Source organism: Ammospiza nelsoni, chromosome 19 (assembly GCF_027579445.1).
Source record: "Ammospiza nelsoni isolate bAmmNel1 chromosome 19, bAmmNel1.pri, whole genome shotgun sequence".
NCBI lineage: Eukaryota > Metazoa > Chordata > Aves > Passeriformes > Passerellidae > Ammospiza > Ammospiza nelsoni.
Window position 1 is genome coordinate 11728770 of NC_080651.1, and position 12069 is coordinate 11740838.

General features: G+C 54.4%; 1 protein-coding gene across 1 annotated transcript in view; it reads right to left on the bottom strand.

Annotated features, from left to right (window-relative positions):
- The window catches only part of RNF213 (ring finger protein 213), a 45700-nt gene that overhangs the window by 7364 nt on the left and 26267 nt on the right, over positions 1-12069 (bottom strand). Inside the window, exons 32-51 of the mRNA XM_059485692.1 lie at positions 11488-11570; positions 10616-10763; positions 10193-10328; positions 9603-9791; positions 9180-9319; positions 8612-8766; positions 7949-8161; positions 7461-7642; positions 6665-6785; positions 6459-6559; positions 6059-6238; positions 5556-5719; positions 5360-5462; positions 4597-4711; positions 3561-3771; positions 2319-2509; positions 1606-1734; positions 1314-1418; positions 803-1045; positions 92-173 (exon numbers count right to left, since the gene is read on the bottom strand). Of these exons, the coding sequence (XP_059341675.1) occupies positions 92-173; positions 803-1045; positions 1314-1418; positions 1606-1734; positions 2319-2509; positions 3561-3771; positions 4597-4711; positions 5360-5462; positions 5556-5719; positions 6059-6238; positions 6459-6559; positions 6665-6785; positions 7461-7642; positions 7949-8161; positions 8612-8766; positions 9180-9319; positions 9603-9791; positions 10193-10328; positions 10616-10763; positions 11488-11570 (2991 nt within the window). The remainder of the gene's footprint in view (positions 1-91; positions 174-802; positions 1046-1313; positions 1419-1605; positions 1735-2318; positions 2510-3560; positions 3772-4596; positions 4712-5359; positions 5463-5555; positions 5720-6058; positions 6239-6458; positions 6560-6664; positions 6786-7460; positions 7643-7948; positions 8162-8611; positions 8767-9179; positions 9320-9602; positions 9792-10192; positions 10329-10615; positions 10764-11487; positions 11571-12069) is intronic.

The window sequence follows — 12069 nt, forward strand, 5'->3', positions numbered from 1 at the left end:
GATGCTGAGGAGTGTGTTTGTCCTCACATGTGGAACAGTTTCCCTCTCCAAACCCAAGAAATTCCTTCCCCAGGCAGCCAGCAGCACTCACCATACCAGTGCAGACCATGCATGTCCTTCCAGGTCCTTGCCTGAGCCATCATGTCCTCGGGCATGGTGGGCAGAAAGGAGTGCTGGGGAGGGAAAGGGGAAAGCAGTCACAGGAGGATCTGGGAATCAGCTCTGTCGTGCAGCAGCCACTCCCCGGGTCTGTTCACACTGGGGAACAGGAGACACCTGAGAGCAGAGGCCAGGCAGGTGATGCAGATGCAGAATTTCATATTCACCTTTGAAAGTCCCCTCTTAGAACTGTCAGCATTGTTAAAATCCCCTCTTAGAACTGTCAGCATTGTTAAGGCTTGCACTCTCCAGCCATCCTGCAGTGCATTGCTGATGCACCCTGGTGTGTACCAGCGTGTTCCCTCACCCCTTGGGCAGCCAGGAGCAGCAGAGCAGCAGCTCCCTGCCCCTGCCCCTGCCTGAGGAGCCAGAGCTCTCTGAGCAGGCAGCTCAGCACAGGGGGAGCTGCCAGCTGCTCTCAGCCTCGCTCACACAAATACCAGCAAAGCTATTTGTTTCATCCTGCTCAGGATGGAGAGGTGCCTTGAAAAGATACCAGAGCTTGGTGCTGTGCTAATTAACCCCAACAGCACTGCAATAATCCCCCCAGTGTTTCACAGCTCAAACTGAGTTGGAGCGTTGCTGTTGGGGAGGAGGATCCAGCAGACACAGGCAAGAACCAGGGATGAGCTCGTGCCCTCACCTGCATGCTGTGAGGCTGGAAGGCCAGGTTCCTGAGGGGCTGCAGGACAGGGCTGTGCCCACAGAGCAGCACAGCAGCCACGTGCACGGCCATCTCCAGCAGGGCTCCCTGCTGGCCGTGTCCCCACGGCCCTACGGCCAGCCCGGGCAGGGTGTTCTTCACCAGGGCAACTGCAAGGTGCTGCAGCTCAGGGGAGCTCAGCACTGGGCAGCTCTGGACGAACTCAACCATGGCCTCTGCTTGCTGAAAGCACAGATTGGAAAGAGCTAAAGGATACTGCCCCCATCCAACAAAGAACACTGGCAGCTGCTTCCCATCCTGGGTTACCCTGCTGCCAAAACCTCCCCAGCCTGCTCACTCGGGCCACCACCCTGGCTGGGGCACGGGAGCCAAGCTCCTCCACCACTGATTCAGATCCAGTTCCTCCTTACCCACAAACAGGTTTGCCACAAGCTGCTAAAGGGGTGCTGCCAAAGGGGGGTGTCTTACCTGCTGCCTGGGGATGCCCTACCTGCTGCTTGGGACGAAGGCTCGGATCCCCGTACAGGACAGTGACCTCTCGGAAGATGGCCAGGAGCAGGTGGGCAGATTCCAGGGCCGGGGGGCTGCTGGAGGCCTGGGGAAGAAGCAAGGATGTGGCTGGGAACAGGCCAGAGCTGCCCCAGCTACAGAGATGGGATGTGCAGGTGGGAAAGCAAAGAAAACCTGCTTGAGCACAAACCCCAGTGACGCCAGGTGCTGGGAACAGACAGTGCCCACAGGGACACAGCAGAGCAGGGCTCTGGGGGAGGCCAGGGCTGTACCTGCTGGGCCTGGAGCAGCCCCTGGGCCGTGCCCTCCATCATGGCTCGTCCCACGGCGTCGCGCAGGGCCCGGTAGCGCTCCCCGCACACCAGGTACCGGTCAATGTGGTGGGACTGGCTGTGCTGCACCTGCCAAGGGAACAGCCATGCACAGCTCTGGGGACAGCCACCCAGCTGGAGGGGGCACAATCTCCCCTTCCTCCCGAGCCCTGATGTCATCCTGATTTTTTAAGATTTTCTAAGCCTTCTGATGTTTACATTCTTGTAAAAAACTCTCACACACTTTCTGTAAATAACTCATTGTTTTGCATTCTTTTGTGGAGGAGAAAAAATTTGATGACTGTTGGTTTGTTCAGCGTCATTGGAGAGGTGGCACTGTCACCCTACAATCCACTGTCACTTTTGGAAATCTGTAAGTGTTGGAGTCAGAAAATAAACTTCCCTTTTCACCACGAGAACAGCAGTGTGTGTGTGTCGTGTTATTTTGTGTCCTACAGTGACACCCTGGAGCATTTCAGGCTCCCCAGAGCAGCAGCAGCAGCAGCCATGGTGCTGCCAGGGGAGTCTCCATTCACCAGAGAACCAGGAGAAGTCACCTCCCAGCCACTGCCACTCTGGCCCAAGAGCCACACAACAGCAGGAACACCCAAAGCAGCACAAAGTGAAGGCAAAGAGGGGACCAGAACCACCACCAGGAGATGCCTCTTGTCTACCTGCTGCAGAATCTCTGCTGGGAACACCCAGCTGAAGCGTGGCTCTGTGACCAGCTTCTGAGCAAACTCCATGCCATGCTGGCTGGCAATCCTCCTGACCAGGTACACACAGTGCCAGTCGTTCCTGGCACGGCTGCAGAACTTCTCCACACTCTTCAGGAAACGCTGCTCATCCCTCATCTGCTCTGGCTCTGGAGGGGAAAAAACAGGTTAAAACAACGAGGCAAAAGCACATCTCATCCTGCAAAACTCTTCTGTCTGCCCCAGCTGTAGCACCAATGCCTTTATTAGTATTGTGTTATCACACAGAAGAATTTCAGAGCCCTCCCTTCCTCAGGTTTTGTCCGGGGCACTTCCTCAGCCACATTTCAGACAATGATTCATTTCTTTGACAGGGAAGGTATAAACTCATCAATATAAACTCTTAATCCCTCCTAGCTGTGCAGAGCTCTCATTCATATAAAACAATAACCCTTACAGCAGTCCTGGGTCTCGAGCAGCATTTATGCTTTAAAGTTCAATTTAGTGGGCTCTAAATAAATCTCACTGTTAGCATCAGGAGGATAAAATAAATCTCCTTCCATAGTAACTACACTGGGGTCACCAGCACAGCCTTGCTACCAGTTACAGAGCACTTGTAACACCTGGCGCAGGGCACAGACATGACTGATACCCCCAAGGAAAAAGGGAATAGCTGCTTTCCTTATTGGGCATGCACCAGAACAGGTCCTAGCAGGACACAGGGCACTGCCTGTGTCCCACAGAACAGGTCCTAGCAGGACACAGGGCACTGCCTGTGTCCCACAGAACAGGTCCTAGCAGGACACAGGGCACTGCCTGTGTCCCACAGAACAGGTCCTAGCAGGACACAGGGCACTGCCTGTGTCCCACAGAACAGGTCCCAGCAGGGCATGCCTGTGTCCCACAGAACAGGTCCCAGCAGGGCACAGGGCACTGCCTGTGTCCCACAGAACAGGTCCTAGCAGGGCACAGGGCATGCCTGTGTCCCACAGAACAGGTCCCAGCAGGGCACTGTCTGTGTCCCACAGAACAGGTCCTAGCAGGGCACAGGGCATGCCTGTGTCCCACAGAACAGGTCCCAGCAGGGCACAGGGCACTGCCTGTGTCCCACAGAACAGGTCCTAGCAGGGCACAGGGCATGCCTGTGTCCCACAGAACAGGTCCCAGCAGGGCACAGGGCATGCCCGTGCCCAGCACTCCCAGCAGAGCAGTCAGACTCACGTGTGTGCTGCTGCAGGTGGAAGATGAGCTCTGCAGCCCTGGCCAGGCGCAGGCGCACCTCGGCCACGGCCTGCAGGTACTGCACAGAGGCTTCCTGGGGAGCCCCTCTGCTGCTGCTGGGCAGGTAGTGCTCTGGAAAGGCTCTGTCCTCAGGCACACTGCTCCCGTGCCCACATCCCAGGCTGTTCTCCAACTTCTCGCACATGGAATCCTGGAGAGAGGCCACAACACTGGTGAGTGGCAGAGCCACCTCACCCAGCCACCCTTGTGTCCCCATGGCACCCACCTACCCACTCTGGGGTGCCACGAGCACAGAAAAGCATCCCTGACCCTCCAGTCCACCCTGCCATGAGCACAGCAAACCATCCCTAACCCTCCACCCCACTGCCATTGCCCCTCATCCTAAACCCCTGCCAAACCCCATTTTTAGGATGTGCCCCAGCTGTCCCAAACTCCCCAAGCTTGGAGCTGAGCAAGAGCCAGGAGCAGGCTGTGAATAACACACATTCCATGATCCAAGATGCCAAGCTCTACCTGTCTGTCCCTTAGCAAGAACACAAATGGTGATTTTAACTACAAAATCCTGTAAGTAATAAAACCTCTCCCCTGCTGTCACACTGGTCTCAAGTTGTCCAAAGCCCTGAAGGTTATGCAAGGGGAGGCAAGGGAACAATCCAAAAGGCACAATGATTTAAGGGTCTGTGGAGACAAGAAGCAGTTCAGCACTGGGCTGCTGCCATGAGAAAGGCCCTGCTTGCTGCACTCCTGTGCTGGAGGTTGAGGTTTAACACCCAGACTCTTGTCCAAGGGAAAGAATTTATGTACCACTGCAAAGCCACTCAAGCCTTTCCTTGAAAAGCAAGGCTCATTCCTGAGAGCAAGTTCTGACCAGGTGATTTGGTATCAACTCCTTCTGGGCTTTCTAGTGGGAAAAATAGTTACATACACAAGAAACACACCTAGAACTGCAGAAGAATTTCTGTTCTTGGCTTTTTTTACTCATGAAACTGCAACAGTTTCCTGGCCCAGCTCTTACCTCCAAGCAGTTGACAAAAAGCAGGTAGAGCTCTTTTTTGTCATTTTTCTCTAGGAGCTCGTTGTGCTCCACCTGGGACAGGTAACGCTGCACATCATCTTTGACTTCATTGAAGCTACACGAGAGAGAGAGACCCTGACACAGCTGCCATGGTGGCAGGACCGCCCCTGCCCTGAGCACAGCTCCCAGAGTGGCTGGGTGACAGCTGGGGTCACTCTGGAGCCAGCTGCAAGGTGGAGAAGCCCTTGTGCCATTTTCTGCAGTGACATTTGGCAATGAGCTGGGCTTTGGTCATCAGCAGAGCTCACTGAGCCCTTCAGGACAAAAGGCACCTGGTTCAGGGGGTGGGCACACCTGAGAAGGGGCTTTGAGCCCTGCCTGCAAAGGGAGGCTGGGAGGGCTGTGGGAATGGGGGGTCTTGTGGGGCAGACACAAGATCAGTTTAAATCCTGATTAAATTTCAGTGAATTAGGAGTTTTGCTTTGCTGACCTAGATCAGAGCAGCTACTCAGCCACCTTGCAGAACCAGGCATCCACCCTCAGCAGAAGGTTAGTGAGGGACAGCCAGGTAAACCTTGCACAGGCTGCTCACACTGCACCACCAGACAGCCAAGCTGCATGACTAATGCAAAGACTGTGAGATTTTGTGGTGAGTGTGAGATTCAATGAAACTCAGGGAGGTGAGGAGAACAATGGGATGGGTTTGATGAGGAACTGAGCTGAACCTGGCCTGGCCTAACCTCCCTCGGCTGACTGTGCCCACCTGTACTTCAGGAGCAGCTTCAGCATCACTGAGCGGATGATGGGAGTCTCATCCACCTCATCATTAAACGGGGACAGGAATTTGGTGTAGACAGCTGGGTGATCTGTGGAGACAAGGGGAGGACAGCTCTGGCAGCTGAGAGAAGGTGGGGACAGCTCCAGCTCCATAGGACAGTGTGAGGGTGAAGGGAGCTCACCTGGGTCCTTCACGAGGCTTCTGTGAACGAAGAGCAGGTCCAGGAGCCTCTGGATCACCTCTGGCTCAGGGGGCTCGTTGTCCTTGAAGCACATGGTGGTGACCATGTCAATGAAGAAATTGTTGCACCTCTGGCGGAACAGGGCCTTCTTTGCTACGGCAGCTCTGGGAGGGGCAAAGGCAAACACAGAACCCCTTAAAGCACAGAGGGATTGAGCACACACAGGCTAAAGTCACCCAAGGGAGGCACTTTCCAACCTTCCCAACGAGACGATCCTTGAGGTCCCCTCCAGCCCAAACCACTCTATGATTTGCTTGCTTTTACAGAGGCCAAGGCAGCTTTCCCCTTTTTATAAGCAACAGAACAGACAGGGCCTGTTCAGCTCCAGAGGGACGAAGCAGAGTTCACCCCCCACTCTGTTCATGTTCACCATCTGAGCTGAGCATTTCCTCACCAAGCCTCCCCACTGAATGCTCCCACCTTGGAGAGGGTGGCTGCAGTACCTGAGCTCCTCAGAGACAGTCAACTGCACCTCCTCCAGAGCAGCCCTGCAGTAGGGACAGTACATCTGTGCTGGCACCAGCCATTGGCTGATGCACTTGTGGCAGAACACGTGGGTGCAGGGCAGGCACACGGGGTCCTTGGGCTCTCCCAGGCAGATGGGACACGGCTCCAGACCATGCCTGGAATGCAGAAACAGCAATGAGCTCAGCTGCTTCCAAAAGCCCTGAACACGTTCAGCTGCACTAGACCAAGAGCTGGCTCACTGCTCAGCCCAGGGTGCAGGACCAGGCAGGGTCACTGCTCTTCCCCTGGCTTCCACTGCACCCATGCAGCACTGCCATAACACGGTGTGCTGGCAATGTCCCTGCTGGCCCCTGCAGCCTGCCCCAGTGCCAGTACCTGTAGAGCCTGCTGCTGACCTCGTTCTTGCATTGGCACAGCACTGTCACCACTGCAACAAAGGTTGGATGGGACTTCATGTCTGAATCGTGCTGGAAGCACTGCAGAGGGAAAGGACAGGGCCCAGTGACTGAGCTGCAACACCTGAGAGCAGAATTGCCACCATCAGCAGAAGAGGGAAGAGGTGAAATGGCAGCTTGGCTCACCTTGGCAAGCAGCAGGGTGTATTTCCTCACCAAGCCCTCAAATTCGGGCATGAGGGCGCGGATGCCCAGCAGGACGTGCTCCACAAAGAGTGCCATGGCAAACACACGGCTCCAGCAGGCCCTGGGGGCACAGCAGGCTGGCACCAGGGCAGCCAGGGCTCACTGCTGCTCCTGCTGCCCTCCACAGCACCCTGCACTTCTCACTGGCACTGCACTTTGGCTTCCCAGAGGGGTTTTTGTCAAGGACAGAACATTCCAGCACTTCACTCAGGGGGCTGAAGGGCCTGGCCTGGAGGCAGCACTGCAGCAGGACAGCAGCACTGCACACACCTTCTCACACCTCTGTCTCAAAACTTTTTAAAATACCAATCACAATTAGCTGCACTTTCTTCACTTTTAATAAACTAAACAAGGTCTGTGAGAAACTGGGATAGTGCTCTGGGCTCCCTTCCAAAACACAAGAGGCAGTGAAATTCCCCATCTCTTGAGTCCTTATGCACAGAGGATGAAGTGGGGAGACACTGCTGGCTAACAGGAACCTGAGGAGAGTTTTAAATAACCCCTGAACCCAGATGGAATGCACCAGATGATACTGCCAAATTTAGAGAGAGAATCTGCAGGAGATGAGGGGAAAAAAATGTGTTTCTTGCTGCTTGGTATGCAATTGAGCCCAGCAGGAACCTGGAAAGGTTTGCAAAGCCTGAGAAAAGCAGCACCAGAACAGCTCCAGGCTGCTCCAACGCCCCAGAGCACCTCGAGGCAAAGAGCAGGGCTGTGGGCAGAGCTGGGCACTCACCTGAGCTCCCTGAGCAGCTGGTGGCAGCGGCTGCCCCTGCGCTGGGCACTCTCCTCTTTGCACAGGAACTCAATGGGCATGTGGAGGTTCTTCACCCTCTGCAGCCAGAGCTCAGGGGGAGCTGTCTGCACCAGCTTCTCCAGCTCCTCAGCACAGCCCATGGCAGCCAGCACGTCCAGAACCTGCACACACCAGGGCCAGGGGTGACAACAGCAGCGTTTCAGAATTACTTATGGACCCTGGGCTCTCAGTCTGGCTTGCTACTTGATTACTTTAAGCTCTGCAATTCTCATGTTTGTGGCTTGGCTCGTTAGCATGTCCTATTAACTGATGCAAAAGCAAGGCAAACTATTTTAAAACCCGCTTGTGGCAGTAAGAACACAGCAGATCATCCCCCATTCTGAGGAGCCCCAGCCTGTGCTTCCCCCTCTGCCGTGGGTGAAACCCAAGGGACTGAGGAGCAGAGCAGGCTGAGGCAGTGACTGTACCATCTCTGAGCAGGGAATCCTGCACCCCTGCTGGCCCAGGAGGTGCCCAGTCACCCGGGGGTACACGGCCAGGATCCTGGAGAAGTTCTGCAGGCGGCTCTTGAACCGGCTGTGTGCCAGGTGGGCCCAGGGCAGCGAGGGCACCAGCTCCTTCTTCCAGGGGCACTCTGCCACCCACTGCTCCATGCAGGACAGGAACGCCCCGCGCAGACACTGCGGGGTGGGACACAGAGCCAAAGGTGAGAAAGTGCTCTCATAATTCTAATATATTTATATCTAATTTATTTATTTTTATATATATCTATAATTTATATCTAATTTATTTATATATATATATCTAACATATTTATATCTAATTTATTTATTTATAGATATATATTTACATCTAATACATTTATATCTAATTATAATTTTATAATTTTGTACTGGAAAGCCTGGCTAAATTCTCTGAAAGACGAGAATCATTTCCCTACAAAGACAGCCTTAAATGTGTCAATTTATACAGGTTCTGCCTTTCTGAGTGACCCCAGTGTTCAGTGTCAGCTCTGGGGTTCCCCTGCTGCTGTCTCAGAGGGGATTCTCCCCAGGGCAGGGCTGATTCAGGAGGACACATTCACAGGCATCACACTCTCCTCCCCATCCAAAGCATTTCCAGCCCCTGACCTGCAGCTCCTCCTGGGAGGACACACCGATGGTCAAGACAATAAAGTCTGTGATGTAGCACTCAAAGAGCATCTGCCTTTCTCCCTCAGTCAGAGAAGAGATGAATTTTCCCAGGGCAGTTTTCTGGAAGTATTCCACAAACTTCTCAGCATGGCCTGGAAAATGAGGATGCAGAGAAAAGCTGGATGTTAGGAGGAAGCTGGCTTTGACACAGCATCTATCCTAGAGACACTGACACCTCATTAATCACTGATGCCTCCAGCACTCCCCTCATCCAGGGCACTGAGCAGGGACTCAGGCCAGGCCTTGTCAGCCCAGCACCGTGTTGTATTTCTGCAGTCTCACCTTGTCATTAACTCCTGGCTGCTCCACAGCACTTTGAATGCAAGGGCACAGCACAGGTGAGAAAGATGAATGGTGAGAGGCACAAGAAGAGCTGCCTGCACAGAACTCTGCTGGCTCACAGGAGCAGAGGGACTGAAGGTGACTCCAGAGACAGGAGGGGCACAGCAGTGACAACCCAGAGCTCAAAGGGCAGGGGATGGAGATGCTGAAGCCAGGCTCTCACCTTCAGTGTTTTGGATGTACTGAGCCTCCAACCACATCTCTTCCAGGTACTCCTTTATCCTCCAGCTGAAGGGCATCTCATTCCCAGCATCAGCAGATACCATCATGTTGTTCTGCACCAGGATTATCTCTGGCTGAGGGCTGGGGGGTTAAAAGGTCATTAATGCACAGGGCTTTTCTTTGGGAAGGCAGAGACTGCAGAAAGCAACTGAGCCCTAGGAGGGAAGGGAGAGAGAAGGGAGGGAACTGCAGGACTCTGAGGAGAGCAGGCTGAACTGTGAGCAGTGCCCTGCTGCCCTCTGGGGCAGCCAACAAACAACATCCCTCTGCTCTGGGGGGTTGGAGCCAGTGCTGGGCTGCTCCTGGTGCTGCCAGCCCAGCCCAGCCCAGCCCATCCCAGCCCTCCTGCTGCTCCCAGGCTCACCTGTTCTTCCCCACCCCGGGAGAGACACTCAGGAATTTGGAGTCACCGAAGATGAACATCCACAGCTTTGTCACCCACGTGGCTCCCGGCCTGGCCAGCAGCTCCAGATTGCCATTCCTGTCCATGACAGCGACCAGGAGAGCCAGGAAGGGAGTGACCACCTTCTGCACTCGCTTCCACAGGGTGTGCCTTGGGGGAGAGAGATGGAGAAACCCAGAGGGAACGTGAGCAACACCATCAGCAAAACAGGGGGGGCCTGTCCTGAATAACTGCTGACCTTTGCCTGTGACAGAATCCTAATGCTGCCTTTATGGGAAAGAACACAACCAACAGAAAACCCTGCACTTCTCACTCCTGGCTCACCTGTAATGCCACTCAAGCACTTGTGCATCCCTGTCCCAGTACAGCCCCTGCAGCTCTAACCCCCCCTTCCCCAGGAGAGGCTAAAATTGCCTTCAGAGAGGTTCCAGCACAGCCTGGGGACTGACACTGCAAATGTTCACACCAATTACACCAAGCTGCTGTCCCTGCTGCACAGGTGCCACCTGCAGACCCTTCCTGGAGGCTGCAGGTGACAAGGCAGGGCTCACCTGAAGGTACCTGCCTCCTGCAGAGCACTGAGGTTGGAGGCCTCCCGAAGCACCCAGTTCTTTGGGTGAAGGGAATTTTCTTCTTGCTTCTTCAACAGGCTGGAGAGACGAGCCTTGGTTATCTTCAGGAAAGAGGCTACAAAACAACAGGGAACTTGTGTTTTCTTTTCCATTAGCTTGGACCCAAATATCCCACCGAGCACAGCATTTGACAACTGTTCCAATAATTGGCCAAGTGGGGAAAAACCAGGCAGCACAGCCAGAGAAAAAGCCACCACTTAAACAGCAGAAAAGCCCTGCACCCACCCACACGCTGCAGCATGGACACATTCTGGGGAGAGCCCCCTTGCCTGCACCCCAGCACAGAGCTCTGCATCCCCAGCGAGCTGTTTGGGTTGGTTTTGACCTCCCTGCAGCACACACCTTTCAGCTCATCCTCTGTGGAGAAGAGGCCAAGCAGAATCTCAATCCTCCTCCTGCTGCGGCTCAGGTCCTCGTTCTGGTCCCTCAGCATGCCCACAGCACTCTGCACACAGGTCCTCAGCAGCACCGTGGTGTCCAGGATCTCCCCCTGCCCAGGACACAGGGTCATTCCCCAGAGTGACCCTCCTGGCCCCAGCACCCTCCCCTGAAAGGCTCCCAGGCTCCCTCCAAGGGCTGCTGCCTTTCCATCCCTGTTCCCAGCTGCCATTCTCAGCCCTCTGCTGCCAGGAACGTGATGCAGCTTCTGTGCCCACTCAACCTGGCCTGTGACGCAGCATTTGTGCTGAGGTGAGACTCCTGCAGGGCAAGATTCAGCAGTTTGAGGAAAGAAATGGAAACAATTGATGTGACCAGGGAAAATGTGCCCTTCCTGGGAAATGCTCCGTGTCCCTGGTGCTGGCCATGCCCAGCTGAGGCTGCCAGGGGCACACAGGGCAGTGTGAATGTGGCTGCAGCACAGCCAAGCCCTCAGCCAGCTCCAGCTCAGAGCACACGGCTGGAGTGAGGCTCAGGAGCACAGCTCCCACCTCCAGGGGAAGGAAGGAAACAGAAACTCAGAGCTGATGTTTAAAAATCAGAATAATTAAATGACAAAGGAATTAAAGTCCTTAGAATGGTTGATTTCTTCAGTGATGCTGATTTTGACTGGGAGTGGGGAGAAGGAACTTGTGTCTGATCAGTAACACTCACGATGCAAATATTGCTGATTGGTGTCAGGTGAAGGGGACACAAAAGGTGGGCTGCACCCATGGACGACAGAGCAGAGAGCCACAGTGACAGCTGAGAGGCAAACAAATGTATTCTGAACTGACCTCCTGGTGCTCTGCTCCTGGCACTGGTGTTCCAGCCTCCTCCTCCTCCTGCTGAGCTTCTCCACTGGCAGGCAGAGCTGCAGCTAAGGAGGAGGATGTTCATTAGAAAGCAGCAGTGCACTCCTGCATCAGTCAGATCAGAGTTTATTTTAGCAACTGCATCCCAGAGCAGCAGAACATCTGCCAGAGAGCCATTAGCACCTGCATGAGTAGCTGAGAGTCACCTCAAACACAGCCACAGCTGCTCGGGCTGTCAGGCCTCATGCAGCAAGAGCTGGAAGAAATGTGACACTGAGCTAATGCCTTAAGCTCTCCCTGACTCCTGTCAGGCAGTGTGGTGAAAGGAAAAGAGTAAGAAAAAGCTGAGGGGAAAGAAAGATCCTTGTCAGTCTGTGCCGTGCAGCACTCAGGCTGCTGAGCAGTGCAAATGCCACATTTTTGTCAAAAATAAAAGGGAGAAACACCAAATTAGCTTGCTTGATGACCTAAAGTTGTAGCAATGAATTAAATACATGTGGGGAGCCCCCCAAAACCAGGAAAGTCATCAGACAGGCTGTGGCAGGCATCAGCTCCTGCAGCACC